This window comes from Elephas maximus, chromosome 4 (assembly GCF_024166365.1).
Source record: "Elephas maximus indicus isolate mEleMax1 chromosome 4, mEleMax1 primary haplotype, whole genome shotgun sequence".
NCBI lineage: Eukaryota > Metazoa > Chordata > Mammalia > Proboscidea > Elephantidae > Elephas > Elephas maximus.
The window spans coordinates 54,445,687-54,462,925 of NC_064822.1; the positions used below are offsets into that span (position 1 = coordinate 54,445,687).

The 17,239-nt window shown below is 38.2% G+C and overlaps 1 protein-coding gene across 8 annotated transcripts in view; it reads left to right on the forward strand.

Annotated features, from left to right (window-relative positions):
• Positions 1–17,239, forward strand: part of LOC126075017 (aldo-keto reductase family 1 member C1-like) — a 240,869-nt gene that overhangs the window by 63,572 nt on the left and 160,058 nt on the right. For 2 of the 8 annotated variants that reach the window (XM_049882075.1, XM_049882078.1), the window contains exon 4: positions 16,771–16,848. The exons of 4 other annotated variants lie outside the window; for them this stretch is intronic. In XM_049882075.1, the coding sequence (XP_049738032.1) occupies positions 16,771–16,848 (78 nt within the window). Of the gene's footprint in view, positions 1–11,759; positions 11,890–14,809; positions 14,978–16,035; positions 16,153–16,770; positions 16,849–16,917; positions 16,951–17,239 lie in introns of those variants that run through there. 2 more of the 8 variants (XM_049882073.1, XM_049882082.1) reach the window with 2 other exon arrangements.

Genomic DNA, 17,239 nt, shown 5'->3' on the forward strand with positions numbered 1-17,239 from the left:
GAACAGAAGAAAATAGTGGGGAACTGCAGACAGGCAGGAATCAACAAATCAACAATGAGTGGCATATAACAGGAAAATTATATCTCCATTAGTCACTTTTCTACCCTCTAATCAGGCAGACCAGCAGCTACTGTGAGCTGGGGAAGTGGCCCCAGCAAAGAACGGATGCCCCACCCTTCTAAGAGTTTTTTGCAGAAAGCAGTACAGGCAAAAACACCAAATACCGGGGAAAAATGAGAAAGTTAATACCCTTAAAAATACCAGTACTGAACAATAACAACAACAAAAAAGCCATAACGCACGATGAAAAGAGAAACAGTAGCCCAAACAAATGAACACTTTGGAGGGTGTCGGCCTGCATCTATACAAATTTTGATAACAAAAAAAAAAAAATGTTAAATGTAATTTAAGTGTTAAGTGAAAACAATACAAAGATACAAAAGAAATAAGGAAAATAATGCAAGTACAAAGAGCATTACAAAAAGAGATAAACAGAAATATTGCAACTGAAAGGGAAAATAACTGAAAAGAGAAACACATGGAATGTTTTAACAATAGATTTAGTCAGACAGAAAAAAGAATCAGTGAATTAGAGGATAAGATAGTAAAAAATACAAAGTCTGAAGAGCAACAAGAACAGAAGCTCAAGAAAGCTAAACCCAGTTAAATGAAATTATGGGACACCACCAAGAGACCTAACATACGCATCATGGGAAATCCAGAAGGTGGTAAGACACAGGAAGGGACGGAAAAAATATGTGAAGAAATAATGACAACAACTTTCTCCAGTCTGATGAAAGACACAAATCTACATATTCAAGAAGCTCAAAGAATCTCAAGTTTGATCACTCAAAGAGATCTACATCAAGACACATCATAGCTAGGCTCTGAAAAAGTAGCCATAAAGACAAAATCCTGAAAGAAGTGACAGAGAAGCAAACAGTCACATACAAAAGATTCCCAATAAGATTAAGTGCTCATTTCTCCTCAGAAATATTGAAGTCCAAATAAGAATGATACATTTAAAGTTCTGGGGGAAAAAAAAAAAAAACTGTCAACTAAAATGCCATACCACATGAAACTGCCATTCAAGAATGAGAGTTAAATTAAAATAAACCAAGACAAATAGAAGCTGAGAGAGTTCATATCCACCAGACTGATCCTAGAAAAATTACTAATGGAAATTCTGCAGATGGAAGGGAAAAGACACTAGAAAGTAACTCAAAGCCATAGGGAATTGCATGATCAAGTATAAGGGCTACTTATAAGGTATTCATAATTGACAAATCTAAGTGTTTTGACTTTAATGCTTTTTAATAACACATGACTAAAAAGCAAAGATAAAATTAAGTTACACGACACATGAAATAGAAACACATGGTGATAACAACAACAAAATGAAGATGGAAAGAAATGGCACGGGTATAGAATTTCTTGTACGTCACTGAAGTTAAGTTGGTACCAACTTATCATAAACCAAAAAATCAAACTGATTTCTGTTGAGTTGATCCTGGCTGATAGCAACCCTACAGGACAGAGGAGAACTGTGCCATAAGGTTTCCAAGGCTGTAGCTCTTTATCAAAGCAGACTACCACATCTTTCTCCCACAGACCGGCTGGTGTGTTCGAACTGCCAGCCTTTCGGTAAGCAAACAAACTGACTTAACCACTACACACTGAAACTCCTACCAACGTAGCATAGAATGTTACAAATTCAATATGGTAAATGTAATATTCAGGGGAACCACTAAAAGTACCTTAAAAGACACAAAATGAGAAAGGAGAAGGAAACCAAAATGTCTCACCATAATAAACCAATAAAACACAGAATCAAGCAGCAGTAAAAGATAAAGACAAAGGAGGTTTAAGACACACAAAAAACAAATAATAGAGTGGCAGAAGAGAGTCATTATTATTGGTAAATACACTGAATATAAATGGAGTAAATTCTCCACTCAGAAGAATGGAAGTGGAAGAAGGAACTTAAAAAACATGATTTAACTCTGTGCGCTTACAAGACACACACATTAACCCAAGAACACAAATAGGTAGAAAGTGAAAGGATGGAAAAAAGCATTCCATGCAAGTGATAACAAAAGGAGATCTGGAGTGAGAATCTCATATCAGACAAACTGAACGTTAAGACAAAATCTGCTAGAAGTGATAAACATGGATAATACGTAGTGACAAAAGTGTCAATCCATCAAGAGGATTTAACAGTCATAAACATATATGCAGCCAACTTCAGAGCACCTAAATAGATAAAGCAAACACTAGTGGGACTGAGGGGAGAAATAGTTAATGCTATAATAATAGTTGGAGACCTCAACATATCACTTCTTTTTTGAACAGAACATCTAGAAAGATCAACAAAGAAACAGACGACCTGAATGACACTAAAAATCAACTAGACTTAACGCACATATATAGAACACTTCACACAACAACAGCACAATATACATTCTACTCCAGTGCACATGGATCATTCTCCGAGATACACCACAGGTTAGGTCACAAAGCAAATGTTGATAACTTTAAAAAGATTGACATTACACAAAGTATTTTTTTTGACCACAACAGACGGAAGCTAGAAATCAATAAAAGAAAAAGATTAGAAAATATATAAACATGGAATTTAAACAACACACTATTCATCTACCAACAGGTCAAGGAAGAAATCAAAAGAGAAATGGCAAATTTCTTAGAGTCAAATGAAAATGAAAACACAACACTCCACAATGTTTAAGATGCAGCAAAGACAATACTCAAAGGAAGACTTATAATAAATGCCTACAAGAAAAAGGAAAGATCTCAAATCAACAGCCTAACTCAACAACTTCAGGAACTAGAAGGAGAAGAGGAAAGTAAGCTTAAATCTATCAGAGGAAAGGAAAGAAAAAGATCATAGCTGAAACAAATATAATTAAGACAGAAAAACAATAAAGAGAATCAACAAATCCAGAAGTCGGTTCTTTGAAAAGATCAAAAAATTGACAAACCATTAGCTAGACTAACAAAGGAAAAGAGAGAAAAGATGCAAATAACCCAGATAAGAAATGAAAGAGGACATATTACAACTGAACCAATAGAAATAAAGAGAATTATGATACAATATTATGAACAACTATATGGCAACAAACTGGATAACCTAGATGAAATGGGCAAACTCTGAGAAGAACACAACCTGTCCGAACTGACTCCAGAGGAATAGAAAGTCTCAACAGACCCGAAACAAGGAAAGAGATTGAATCAGCAATCAAAAATCTCCCAACAAAAAAAGGTCCTGGACCAGGTGGCTTCACAGAATTCTACCAAATATTTAGAGAAAAATTGACATCGATCCTGTTTAAACTCTTCCAGAATGTTGAGAAGGAAAGAATAAAACCTAATTCATTCTATGAAGCAAACATAACCCTAATACCAAAACAAGGCAAACATACCACAAGAAAAGAAATTCAAAGGCCAATATCTATTATAAATATAGACACAACCAATCCTCAAAAAATACCAGCAAATAGAATCCAACAGCATATTAAAAGAGTTATACAACATGGTCAAGTCAATTTATTCCAGGAATTCGGGGATGGTTCAACAGTAGAATATCAATCAATGTAATAGGCCACATCAATAGAACAAAGGAAATAAGCCACGTGATCATCTTTACGATGAAGAAAAATCATTTGATAAAATCCAACACTCTTTCTTGATAAAATCCCTCAAGAAGATTGAATTTCCTCAATATGATTCAGGCCATACATAAAAAGTCAACAGGAAACATTATATTTAATGGAGAAAGACTGAGAACTTTCTCCTGGAAGTCGGGAACAAGACAAGGGTGCATGCTCTCACCACTTCTACTCAATATTGTATTAGAAGTCCTAGTCAGTGTAATAAGAAAAGAAAAAGAAAGGAAAATGCTATCCACGTTGGAAAAGAAGTAAAATTCTCTCTATAGTAGATGACATGATCCTATATACAGAAAATCCCAAAGAGTCTGCAAGAAAATTCTAGAGCTAATAGAGGAATCTGGCAAAGTTGCAGGATACAAAAAGAACAAACAAAAATTGGTTGGGTTCCTATAGATCACCAAAGAGAAATCTGAAAAGGAAATTAAGGAAAGGATTCCATTCACACTAGCATCCAAGAGAATAAAATACTTAGGAATAAATTTAGCCAGAGATATGAAGGATTTATACAATGAAAATTATAAAACACTGCTGAAAGAGATTGAAGAAGACTTAAATAAATGGGAAGCTGTCTCATATTCACAGATTGAAAGATTTACTATTGTTAAGATGTCAAGAGTACGACAAGTGATCTATAGATTCAATGCAATCCCAATCAAAACTCCATCAGCCTTCTTTACAGAAATGGAAAAACCAATCTTCAACTTTTTATGGAATGGTAAAAGACCCCAAATAGCTAAAACGATGTTGAAAGAGAGAAACAAAGTAGGAGGACTCACTCTTCTTGATTTTAAAACATATTATAAAGCTATTTTACAGTAATCAAAACAGCCTGGTACTGGTTAACAATAGGCACATAGACAAATGGAAAACAATTGAGAGCCCAGATATGAACCCACACATCTATGATCAAATAATTTTGACAAGGGTGCTATATCCATTTGATGGGAAAAAAGGAAACCAAAACAAATACAAACCCAGTGCCATCGAGTCGATAGCAACTCATAGCGACCCTATAGGACAGGGTAGAACTGCCCCATAGAGTTTCCAAGGAGCTCCTGGTGGATTCGAACTGCCGACCCTTTGATTAGCAGCCGTAGCATTTAACCACTATGCCACCAGGGTGTCCAAGAAAAAAGAGTCTCTTCAAAAATGGCGCTGGGAAAATTGGATTTTCATGTACAGTAAAATAAAAACAAGAGCTATGCCTCACACCATATACAAAAACAAATTCAAAATGGATTAAGGACCTGTCTCAGTTATCTATTGCTGCTATAACAGAAATATCACAAGTGGATGGTTTTAACAAAGAGAAATTTATTTTCTCACAGTTTAGTAGTCTAGAAGTCCAAATTCATGGTGTCAACTCCAGGGAAAGGTTTCCTCTCTCTATTAGCTCTGGAGAAAGATCCTTGTCGTCAATCTCCCCCAGGACTAGGAGCTTCTTTGCGCAACAGCCCCAGGTCCAAGGGACACACTCTGCTCCAGGCACTGCTTTCTTGATGGTATGAGGTCCCCCTCTCTTCTAGCTTCCATCTCCTTTTATCTCTTGAGAGATAAAAGGTGGTGTAGGCCACACCCCAGGGAAACTGCCTTTACATTAGATCAGGGATGTGACCTGGTAAGGTGTTACAATCCCACCCTAATCCTCTTTAACGTAAAACTACAATCACAAAATGGTGGACAACCACAGAATACTGGGAATCACGGCCTAACCAAGTTGATACACACAGTTTTGGGGAGCCATAATTCAATCCATGACAGGACCTAAACGTGGAAACTAATACCATAAAATTCTTAGAAGAAAATGCAGGGCAAGATGATTGCGCCTAGCTTTTATCTAATATAACAACAAAAACACAAAAAACAAAAAGAAAAGAAAAAAGAAACAAACGGGACCTCATAAAAATAAAACTCTTGTTCATCAAAAGATTTTACCAAAAAAGTAACAAGACAAACTCCTGATTGTGACTAAATCTTTGGAAACCATATATCCAATAAGAACCTAATAACCAAAATATATATAAAACTTCAACAACTTAACAACAAAAGACAAATAACCCAATCGTAAAACAGGCAAAAGGCTGGAATAGGCACTTCACCAAAGAGGACATTCGAATGGCCACCAAACATAAAAAAGATGCTCAACTTCATTAGCCATCACAGAGATGCACGTCAAAACCACGATGAGATAACATTGTACTCCCACTGGATGGCTAAGATTAAAAAGACAGAAAATAAAACATGTTGGTGAGGATGTGAGGAAATTGAAACCCTTAACCATTGCTGGTGGGAATACAAAATGGTACGACTGTTGTGGAAAACAGGGTGGCATTTCCTCAAAAAACTAAAAATGGAACTACCATGAACAAAAACAAAACCAAACCCAGTGCCGTCCAGTCGATTCCGACTCATAACTACCATAGAACACAGCAAATCCACTCCTAGGTCTATGCCCAAAGACTCCAAAGCAGAGACTCAAACAGATAGCTGTACGCCAATGCTCATTATACCGCTATTCACTATAGCCAAAAGGCAGAAACAAACTAAATGCCCACCAATGGCTGAGTGAATAAACAAAATGTGCTACATACATCCAGTACAGTACAACTCAGCCAGTAAAAGAAATGAAGCCTTAACACATGCTACAATATGGATGGAGCTTGAGGACATCACGCTATCTGAAGTAAGACAATCACAAAAGGACAAATGCTGTATGACCTCACATATACAAAGAGAACAACAGGAAGATGTGTAGAGACCAACATTTATTGGTGGTTATTAGGGGCAGGTGGGAGGGGGAAAGGGGGTTATTGCATATGTACCACTGAGTTTCAGTCTACAGTGATGGAAAAAACACATTGCTTAAGGGTAGGTTTGCACAGCTAATTAATTGCTATCAATAACTTGTATACCTGCAAAAAGTACAACTGGCAAAACCTGTGTAATAGGTATGTTTACAAGGATGATAAAGGAAAAAAAAGAGTAGTTGCTGAGACTGCTGTCTAACACCACACACCTCTGGAATTTGTTTCCTTGGTTTGGAGGTTTAAGGTCATGGTGTCATGGGACATCCCTACTAATTGGCTTAAGAATATGTTTAGGGATTCTGTTCTACCTCCTAGTTCATTTCATAGTGCTTAGGATCTTAAACACTTGCAGGCAGCCAGCCAAGGCACAATAATTGGGTTTTTTTTATTTGCCTGAAACAACAGAGAAAGAAGAGGAGTCAGGAATAGGAGAAAGAAATAAAAGGTGTGGCTAACTGCCTCAATGAACAACTGCCTCCTTTGCCACGAGACCAGAAGAACCAGATGGTGCTTGGCTATCATTACTGAAAATTTTGATCAAAGATTCTATTGCAGAATCCTGATCAAAAGGGAGGGAAAGGCAGAATAGAATTTCACCTTCTCATAGAACCCAGTCTTTATGGAGCCATGGAAGCTGGATGAAACCCTGAAACTATTGCCCTGAGAATATTTAAACCTTAAAAATGTACTCTGAAATCTTCTTAAAACTAAACAATAGTTTAGCTTAACTAGTAATGATTGCCTGCCTTGAGGGTTATGGTCTTCCAAGATCTATCTATATGGGATCAAACTGGCAATAGAAAAATGAAAGATTGCATAAGAACCATAACAGGGAAATGAGTTTACGTTAATAGGGCAGGAACGACTCAGGAAAGGAGGGAGAGAATGGTTGCACAACTCCGAGAATGTTGGCAATGTCACTGAATTTGATGTGTAGAAATTGTTGGATTGGTGTAGGTTTTGCTGTACGTACAAAATAATAAAATAAAATAATCGATAAACAAATTAAAAAGACATTAAGGGAGAAAAAATCCAAAGAATAAATAAATAGATGGTTAAATCCATTATACATATTTTCTGCCGAAAGCAAAAAAAATGGAATAGGCATACAGTCACACACATAAGGGGAAGACATGTGAGGAAGACAATACAGTGAAATGAACACCAAAGATTCCTTGCAGATGCAGGAAACTAGCAGAGAGGCCCAGAGAAGGAATTCACGTGACTGAAACCCTGATTTGGGCTTTTAACATCCAGAATCGAAACAAAAAAAATTTTTTTGAAGCCACCCACTTGTGGTATTTTTTCTTAAACAGCACTGTTGTTGTTGTTAAGTGCCCTTGAGTCCATTCCTACCCATTGACATCCTATGTACAACAGAATGAAATATTGCCCAGTCCTGCACCATGCTCACAATCGTTGTTATGCTTGAGAGCATTATTGGTTGCAGCCACTGTATCAATCCATCTCATTGAGGGCCTTCCTCTTTTTCACTCACCCTCTCTACTTTAGCAAGCATGATGTTCTTCTCCAGGGACTGGTAGTACCTGATAACAGGTCCAAAAGTATGTGAGACAAACTCTCCCCATCTTTGCTTCTAATGAGCATTCTGGCTGTACTTCTCCCAAAACAGATTTGTTCATTTTTCTGGCAGTCCATGGTATAGTCAATATTCTTGGCCAAAACCATAATTCAAAGGCATCATTCTTTTGTCTTTCTCATTCATTCTCTAGCTTTCCCATACATATGAGGGGATTGGAAACACCATGGCTTAGGTCAGACACACCTTAGTCTTCAAGGTGACATCTTTGTATTTCAGCACTTTAAAGAGGTCTTTTGATTTCTTCACTGCTGCTTCCATGGGTGTGGATTGTGGAGCCAAGTAAAATGAAATTCTTCACAACTTCAATATTTTCTCCATTTATCATGACATTGCTTTGGTCTAGTTGTGAAGATTTGTGTTTTCTTTGTGTTGAGGTGTAATCCATACTGGAAGCTGTGGTCTTTGATCTTCATCAGTAAGTGCTTCAGGTTCTCTTCACTTTCAGAAAGCAAGGTTGTGTCATCTGCATATTGCAAGTTGTTAATGAGTCTTCCTCCAATCCTGGTGCCTCGTTCTTCTTCATATACTCCAGCTGTTCGAATTATTTGTTCAGCATACAGATTGAATAAAAAAAAAAATTATTTTTTTTTTTTAGATTGAATAACCCTGATACACACACTTCTTATCTTTAAACCACACAGTGACCCCCTGTACCGTTCAAACAACTACCTTTTGGTCGAAGTACAGGTTCCTCGCGAACACAATTAAGTGTTCTGGAATTCCCATTCTTGCAATTTACCCGTAATTTGCTATGATCCACACAGACGAATGCCTTTACCTAGTCAATAACACACAGGTAAACATCTCTGGTTTTCTCTGCTTTCAGCCAAGATCCATCTGACATCAGCAATGATATCTCTGTTACGTGTCATATTCTGAATCTGGCTTGAATTCTAGCAGTTCCCTATCGAGGTAGTGCTACAACTGTTTTTGAATCATCTTCAGTCAAATTTTTAATTAGATATGATATTAATAATTTTGTTCCATAATTTCTGCATTCTGTTGGATCACTTTTCTTTGGAATGGGCACAAATACGGATCTCTTCTAGTTAGCTGGCCAGGTAACTGCCTTCGAAATTTCCTGGAATAGGTGAGTGAGTACCTCCAGTGCTGCATCTGTTGGCTGAAACATCTTACTTGGTATTCAGTCAATTCCTTCAGGTTGTTTTTCACCAAAGCATTCAGGGCAACATGGACTTCTTTCAATACCATTGGTTCTTGATAATATGCTACCTTACTTCTTACCCACCTGAAATTCTGGATGGAAAATTGGGGACTTTTTTTTTTTTTTCAGTTTATCTAGCACAAGCATTTCTAGCTATCAGAGGTAGCACAATGGGGTGGTTAGGACAACCACATGATGAAATTGCTCCAGCTGAGGCCCAGGCCGGATGAATCCCAACTTTGTTTGTAATGCCTTTTAGTCACAGCTGAGTCCTTCAGCATTTAACTTTTAAGAATCTGAGAATTTTCCTTAAAGCTTAATATAAATACATTTCCAGTAAAGATTTTATCCCTTAACATAACAATGTGTGCCATCCGATGCTTTCACTTATTCTGTGCTTTAAATTGGCCTTCAAACTACCCTGTAAATCCAGAGAGTCTATAATCCCTGCCCCAAGATTTCACTTCTCTGGAATCATGGCAGTGATGGAGGAGGGGATTGTATCTCTGAAACGGGGGGTAGGGTAGAAACGGTGAAAGTGGGGAAATAACCAAGACACTTCATGACAGCTCCACATAGGGCTAAGGATCACCCTGCCCATAGAATCACTACAGTTATTTGTGATGCAGTCTATAGGAAATTCCAGTCACATAGAAATTAGGAGAGAAGCAGAGGTCACTACTGAAGGTTGTTGAGAGACATCCCATTACTGCCAGGTGTGATGTGGGAAGCAGGTGATTCTGGACCTAAGGCCAGGCCATTCCAACAGCGATTTTGACCAACACTGGTCACCCAGCTAGGCCAGGTGGGAGGCACCAGGATCTGGATCTGTTCAAGCCTTAAATCCAAAGGCTGTCAAAAAAAAATTCCTAGTTCAAGACAGAAAAGAGATGGTGGCAGTGTCCAGGAAGCCCAACCCAGATCAATGCCAGGAGACTTCTGAAATTCAAATTTTGTGTTAAAGCCGACACGTGAATCAGAAGTTTAGTTATAGACGGACGAGTAACAAAGAAGACTGAAGAATAGCAAGTGAGGTCTGTGTCAGGTGAACAAAGGCAGTTTGAGATAAAAGTTAAGAGTGTTGGGCATCAGCCAGGAAACTGCCTTGTATTCCATTGTCCAGGGTAGATATTTCTCTCTTTACACGTAGACACTTTTTTGTAACTAAAAATTTGATACATAATAATTATAGAAAACTTTGACAAGTATTCATAGGAGAAAAAAAATCACACAAAGTCCTATATTCAGATATAATTGCTGTTAACAGTTTGGGCCCTTGCCCTCCATTGATCCACGTTATGTTACCATATGACGTTATTCTGCGTGCATAATACATACTCTGCTTATCTAATCAGCACATTAATATCCTTTTGTTCTACATATTTTAATTTATCCCAAATATAATATTTATATGTTTATTTTTAAATGGCTTCATGATATTCTCTTGTATTAGTGCGTCATAGTGTACCTAAACCAAACCAAACCAAACCCGTTACTGTCCAGCAATCCTCATAGCAATCCTACTGGGAAGGGTAGAACTGTCCAATAGGGTTTCCAAAGAGCTCCTGGTGGATTCGAACCACCAGTCTTTTGGTTAGCAGCCGTAGCTCTTCACAGCTACGCCACCAGGGTTCCTAGTGCACCTAGCATGTCCCAAATTCATAGCATTTTAGTTGATTCCAGTTTTTTTTCTTTTGTGAATACTGCAGAGCAAGATCATAAATGATGTACAATATTTGTCTCCATCTTTGGCTGCTTTATGGTGCTTTCCCAGAAGCTATGTAACTGGGTGAAAGATATAAACGAACTATTTGCACAATGCAAAATGGTGTTGAAACATCATTAATCATTTACACTCCAGAAAGCACCATGCAAGACTGCCTTTTTTTTCTTGTTGAAGCCTTACCAAGACTGGATATTCTCAGTACAGAATAAAGAAAGGAGGAAGAAATATCACTTTGTAGATGGGAAAATTAAAACGATAATTTTTCCTTTAATCTCTGCTTTTGATTCTTTATTGAGTGTTGACTTTTTTAAAATAGCTCCTGAGCCATTTGTATAAATTTTTTGTGTGCATGTGCTCATGCTGGTGTGTGTGTCTGTGTGTGTGTGTGTGTGTGGTCTAAGATATTTAAATGTCTCAAATGACTCACAATCAAGAAAGGGCATCACCATCAGCAAAAACAAAATAGAGTATATGGAGGTTTCTCGTCTAACAAATTGTCAGTACTTATTCAGTGAATATTTTTGAATAATTTAGGATGACCTGTGGTAAATCCCGAGAAGTAACTTTACTAACTCAGGATATTAATGATTTCTTTATCATTATAGAATAATTAACAATTCTCTTTGAAAAAAAAAGAACTGAGTCAAGCTGGGACAATCCTGTTTCTACCCCGTGGAATACTGCTTTAACTGTGGCCCCTCCTACATGCTGTTAGATAACAGTTGACCAGGGCAGTTGGGGCGTTGCCTTCTTGTTGTTCGGGGGAAAGCAGAATAAAGTAAACAGGCTCTGCTTAGTCAGGACAGTGACAGAAGATGGATCTCAAACATCAGTGTGTGAAACTAAATGATGGTCATTTCATTCCTGTCCTGGGATTTGGAACTTATGCACCACAAGAGGTAAGGATAGGGGTCTTGGAGTTGAAGATTCAAATGCAAATAGCCCCAGGGTGAGTGGGAGCCAACCAGGGTTGTTACGTCCTTGTTCCTCGTCCTTGTTCCTCGTTGACTCTGGGGGATTCACTGGAGTCTCAGTTTCACCAGGCTACAGATAATTCATGGTTAAAGAGAGAAGGTAGACAGACAAGCTTCACTCAGTGATTCTGTGCCTGACGTGCGGTCATGTACAGATTATCTGGGCATTGGTATTTCCTCCTATTCCCATCAATGTCACAGCTTGTCAGAAGAGATGAATCTTGGCAGTCAAGAGCATTGTCTGTCAGCTGCCTTGTGTTCAGACTGATTGCAGTGTGAGGGTTTTCTCTGTATAGTTCTATAATCCAAGAAATCTCTCCTCCTACCTAGGAGACACTGGGTTTTTACCTAGGAGACATGATGTACAGCAATCTTTGAGGTAATCATCTCGGAAATGACGGTGTCTGAGGAATTGTGGGGGATAATTTCAGTTTTGGGGCTGAGCACCAGGTGATAAATGGTGCCCCTGGACTGAGTTGAGTTTTACTCATATGTCCCTCACGGCTGAGAAATTCATCCTGCAAGAAAAAAGGACACCTTTTTAGGGGAAATGTTACAGTACTTAAAAGACCAATCTTCTATTCTTGGTCCTTGTTACTATACCTTAGATTTGAAGCAAATAGGTTGAGTTGGTCCCCTCACAGAAGAGGAAGCAAAGGGAACAAGTCACTAGACTGGAAACCAGATAATCCACATTCCAGATTTGTTTTTTAGACTACTTGGCTGTGTGACAAGGGACTAGTGACTGAACAGCCCTGGTGGCACAGTAGTTAATAGCTCAACCTCTAACCAGAGAGTCAGCAGTTGGAATCCACCAGCTGGTCCCTGGAAACCCAATAGGGAAGTTCTACTCTGTCCTATAGGGTCACTCTGAGTCACAATCAAATCGACAGCAGTGGGCTTTTTTTTTTTCCTCACCTGTAATATGGAAGGAAATATCTAAGAGACATTATAAAAGACAAGTGACAGGTATTGTCTATTAGTAGTGCAAAGGAGGATGAGGGGAGGTTCAAGGGGAGCCCTGAGGCTTCAGACTTGGTAACTTTCTCATGCTGGTACACTTAAGGAGGGAGCATGGCTGGGGGCCGTCAGAGGGCAGTAAGGACTGAGTATCTAGTTCCTGGTGATGAGGTTGAGAAACAAAGCTTCCGAAATACTAAAAAAGTCATGAAATGTATTTTTTCTTTTTCTTTTTTTCTTTTATCATGTGCACTCTAAAATCGGTGTCCAATTTTTAGCAGATAAACCAATAGTTTTACATTTACCACTATGATTACATCTTCCCTAATTTAATTGGCCTTGGCTGACACCTACTTTACTAATCCCTTACGTGTACAGTTAATTTCTTATTTATAAACCTATGTTCTACACTACACACTTTACACCTAATATGGACATCTGTTGGCACAATGGTTAAGAGCTCAGGCTGCTAACCAAATGATCCGCAGTTCAAATCCACCGACCGCTCCTTGGAAACCCTATGGGGCAGTTCTACTCTGTCCTATAGGGTCACTATGAGTCAGAATAGACTTGACAGTAATCGTTTTTTTATACAAATAGAGTGGATGTGTACAAAAGAATTAACAGGAGACTACTATCCTTGGAAAGTTTTTCTTTCAAGGTTGGCCCTGAATGGCATCCAGAAATAAGATTTCAGGAGGAATGTCATCATTCTCTGCTTGATAAGGCTATTTGTGTCTAAACTGCTTGCAAAAACAATGAGGTTTAGGATGAATAGCTGCTTTCTTTCTGGTTTTTGCATTTTGGTGTGTGCTAGAGTTACCTGATGAGGGTCCGTGCCCTGGGGCAGTTGAGCCAAAGAAACTGTACTCCAAGTCAGAAAGAGTGAGAAAGTTTACTTAGGAGGTGTCCACCACCAGGCATCTGACAATGACACAGACTATCTCTATGGAGTATTACTCTATGGAGTAATGTAAAAAAAAACTTACATTAGAGCTTATATAGGATTTTTACAAGGGTTAGAAGTGTCTTTACAGCACACACATGGCATAGCCAAGGGAGTTCTTCATTACAAAATAATGACAAGAGACTCTTTATCAGACTAAAGAGATACATGTAAGACATCACTTTATCAGGCTAAAGATATTCATGTCAGACACCTGGGTCTTAAGTCACAGGTGGTTAGACAGAACAAAACAAAGTTTTCAGCATCAGTTCAAAACAAAGAACAAACTTATTTGCATCAGATCAAAAAAGTCATTAACAGAGGTATGTGGAAAGGAGAAGGCAAGGAGAAAAATTAGAGGTTCATCATGGCATTAGTTCTGTCAAGCTTTCAGTCTCCAATTTTGAAAAGGAGAAAACATGCTGGGGACTATTAGGGTCACGCTAGGCAGAGAGGGCCTATGTGACCAGCCCCCACATTCCTCACATCTTAGCAAAATTCCACCCTGGAGGAATCAAGTATATTCTGTGTGACTCCACTACAAACTCTTGGAAGCTTGTGCGTGTTTTCCTCTGTACATCCCCCTATACACCTTCCTCCTTTGCTGATTTTGCCTTGTGTCACTTCACTCTAATGAATCATATCCATGAAAACAACCATACGCTGCAAATTATTTAGCCAATCCCTCACCTAGGTGTGGCCTCGAGACTTTCAATGCCAGTGAAAAACTACCCCAGTTTTCTTGAACTGAAGGAATTCCTGGGATGCCCACTTTCGTTTCTTAAAGTAGAAAAGTTCCAAGCAAACCGGTGGGTACCTTACATGCGGAACTAACACAAGATCTGAGGGAATAGTTCATTCTGGTGAAGGTCAGTGCTTGTGGCAACAACAACCTCTCAGTTGAGTAAATACCTGAATACTATCTTTTGTTTTTCTTAGGTGCCTAAGAGTGAAGCTGAGGAGGCAACCAAACTAGCTATTGATGCTGGGTTTCGTCATATTGATTCAGCTTATCTGTACGAAAATGAAGACAAAGTTGCACAAGCCATCCGAAGCAAGATTGCTGATGGCATTGTGAAGAGAGAAGACATATTCTACACTTCAAAGGTGAAATGTGTGTAATGTTTGTGTGACTATTTATGAAGTGAGTGTATGGAAATTGGTTATATCATTGGCTGAATGGTTTGCTGAACTATGCATAGTAAGAAAAATTTTATTCACACATATCGATGTACTAACACTGGTATCAACAGAGGAGAGAGGTGATGAATTTGTAATCATTGCTATGCTCAGTTTTTATGATTTTAAAGTATTTTATTTTCTGAGCCTCAGCCTAAAGCACAGTGATTTTGCATGGATGATAGAGTCACACAGATCTGTGACTCTTCTCTCATAAGATTGAGTTAGACAAAACTTGTGAAATTGCTTTGTATACTCTATTAAATATAATTTAGATGATGGTTGTAATTGTTACTTGATAATGATTTTTATCTCTCAAGTCATTTCCTTCTATTTTTTATTAGTTGTACTGACAGCATACTCAAACTGATAACAGCATTTATGTGAGTAGGTCATATAAAAGGGAAACCCAAGAAAAAAGGGAATTTTTGCCCCTGCAGTCACCTAGTTTTCAACCAGTAGAAAAATATCTAAGTATTAGAAGCAGCCAGACAATAACTTTCCAGTAGGTGAGTACTGCAGTTCTTGCAAAGTGAGTGGAGGCCACCTCCTTACATATTACCTGCAATGGGACCCTCCCAGCTCAGTTATTTTTCAGTGTTCTACACTGTATTCAATACATGTAAGTAATCTCATTCATTTAAGCTGTTTATAGGGCAGGGTTTCTATCTCTTTTAGATATATTCATCATTTTTCTCTATTACATTTCAAAATGAAACCCACATTTTTAAAAGTATCACAATAAATGACTAAGACCCTTTAAAAAACCTAAATATTATATCTATTCCAACTGATTACACTCCAGGTTCACATTTGTTCTGTCCACATTAATGACTCAAGTTTCGCTTAATATCAATGACGTTGGCAAACAAATTTCAGCTTTGAATTTGCTAAACAAGTCACAATCCCTATATCATCTGTTTCTATATTTTCATTAAACTGCCTATAGTATTAATCAAACACAACTCCCTTCTTAATCTCTGCAGCTTTGGGCCACTTTCCTTCGACCAGAGTTGGTTCGGCCAGGCTTGGAAAAGTCACTGAAAAAACTTCAGCTGGACTATGTTGATCTCTACATTATTCATAGCCCAATGGCTCTGAAGGTTAGAAATTTGCATAATGAAACCTATTTCACTTTCACTGTCAGTATTACCGTCATCTTGCACAGATGGTAGAATTCTGTTTTTCTTTGGAGGGCATATGGATTATTATACTGGGGAAGGATCCAAAATAATAATTCATGTTTCTGGATTGACCCTGTTTGGTTCATGTGCCTACCCTTAGGCCACTGTGTGTTTAGAAGAATAAGGAACTCTGATTGTACAGTTATAGCTGAGTCTGAGTTTATATTGCAATTCATTATTATGGAAATTAGGGTCATGTGACTTATTGCCTTTCCAGGTAAAAGAGAAGCATTTGATAAAAAACAACATATACTGGGCAGACAAAAGTATCATAAGTCAAATACTAGCCCCCATTATTATATCAGAAAGTGGCATTTATTAAAGCATAAACTGGATAGGGGATTATAGAGAGGCTGTCTCTCAAAAGACATTCCTAACAACTCTAGACATAAAACACTTTGCAAATCTTAACATTCGGAGAGTTGTTCCACCTAACTTATGGAGGCTTAGTGTCCCAGCCATACATGTACCTCACAGCATGGCTTAGAGTGGAGACAGTATTTTGTGATATCACTATAATGACTGCTTCTATTCCAGCCTGGAGAGGAGCTGCTACCAAAAGATGAACATGGGAAACTAATATTTGACACTGTGGATCTCTGTGCCACATGGGAGGTGAGTGCTTGGAGCAGACAGCAAAGATGAGAAAGCCAGGAGAAGGGGAACCTGGTTCGCATCTTGCACCTATGTGAACTTAAGAAAACACGTATGTAGTCCTCAATCTCACTTTTCTCTTCTTTACCATCAGGAATTGGACAAATGATCTCAAAATGCTCTTGGAGTTTAGAATTGTACTTATTCCTTTAACAGCATTTTCCGGGTCATAGCAGAGTGTGACCTCCCTTCTGAAAGGACGGTGACACAATCCTAAGGTTATTGGCACTGTAAGTCCATAAAGCTACTCTTGGAGGGTGAAAGGAGAAAATGTTTCCATCTTATCTAGTAGGATACAGGAAATTGAATGATGAATAAAGATTATTTATATAACCGTTTTCACTAATCATAT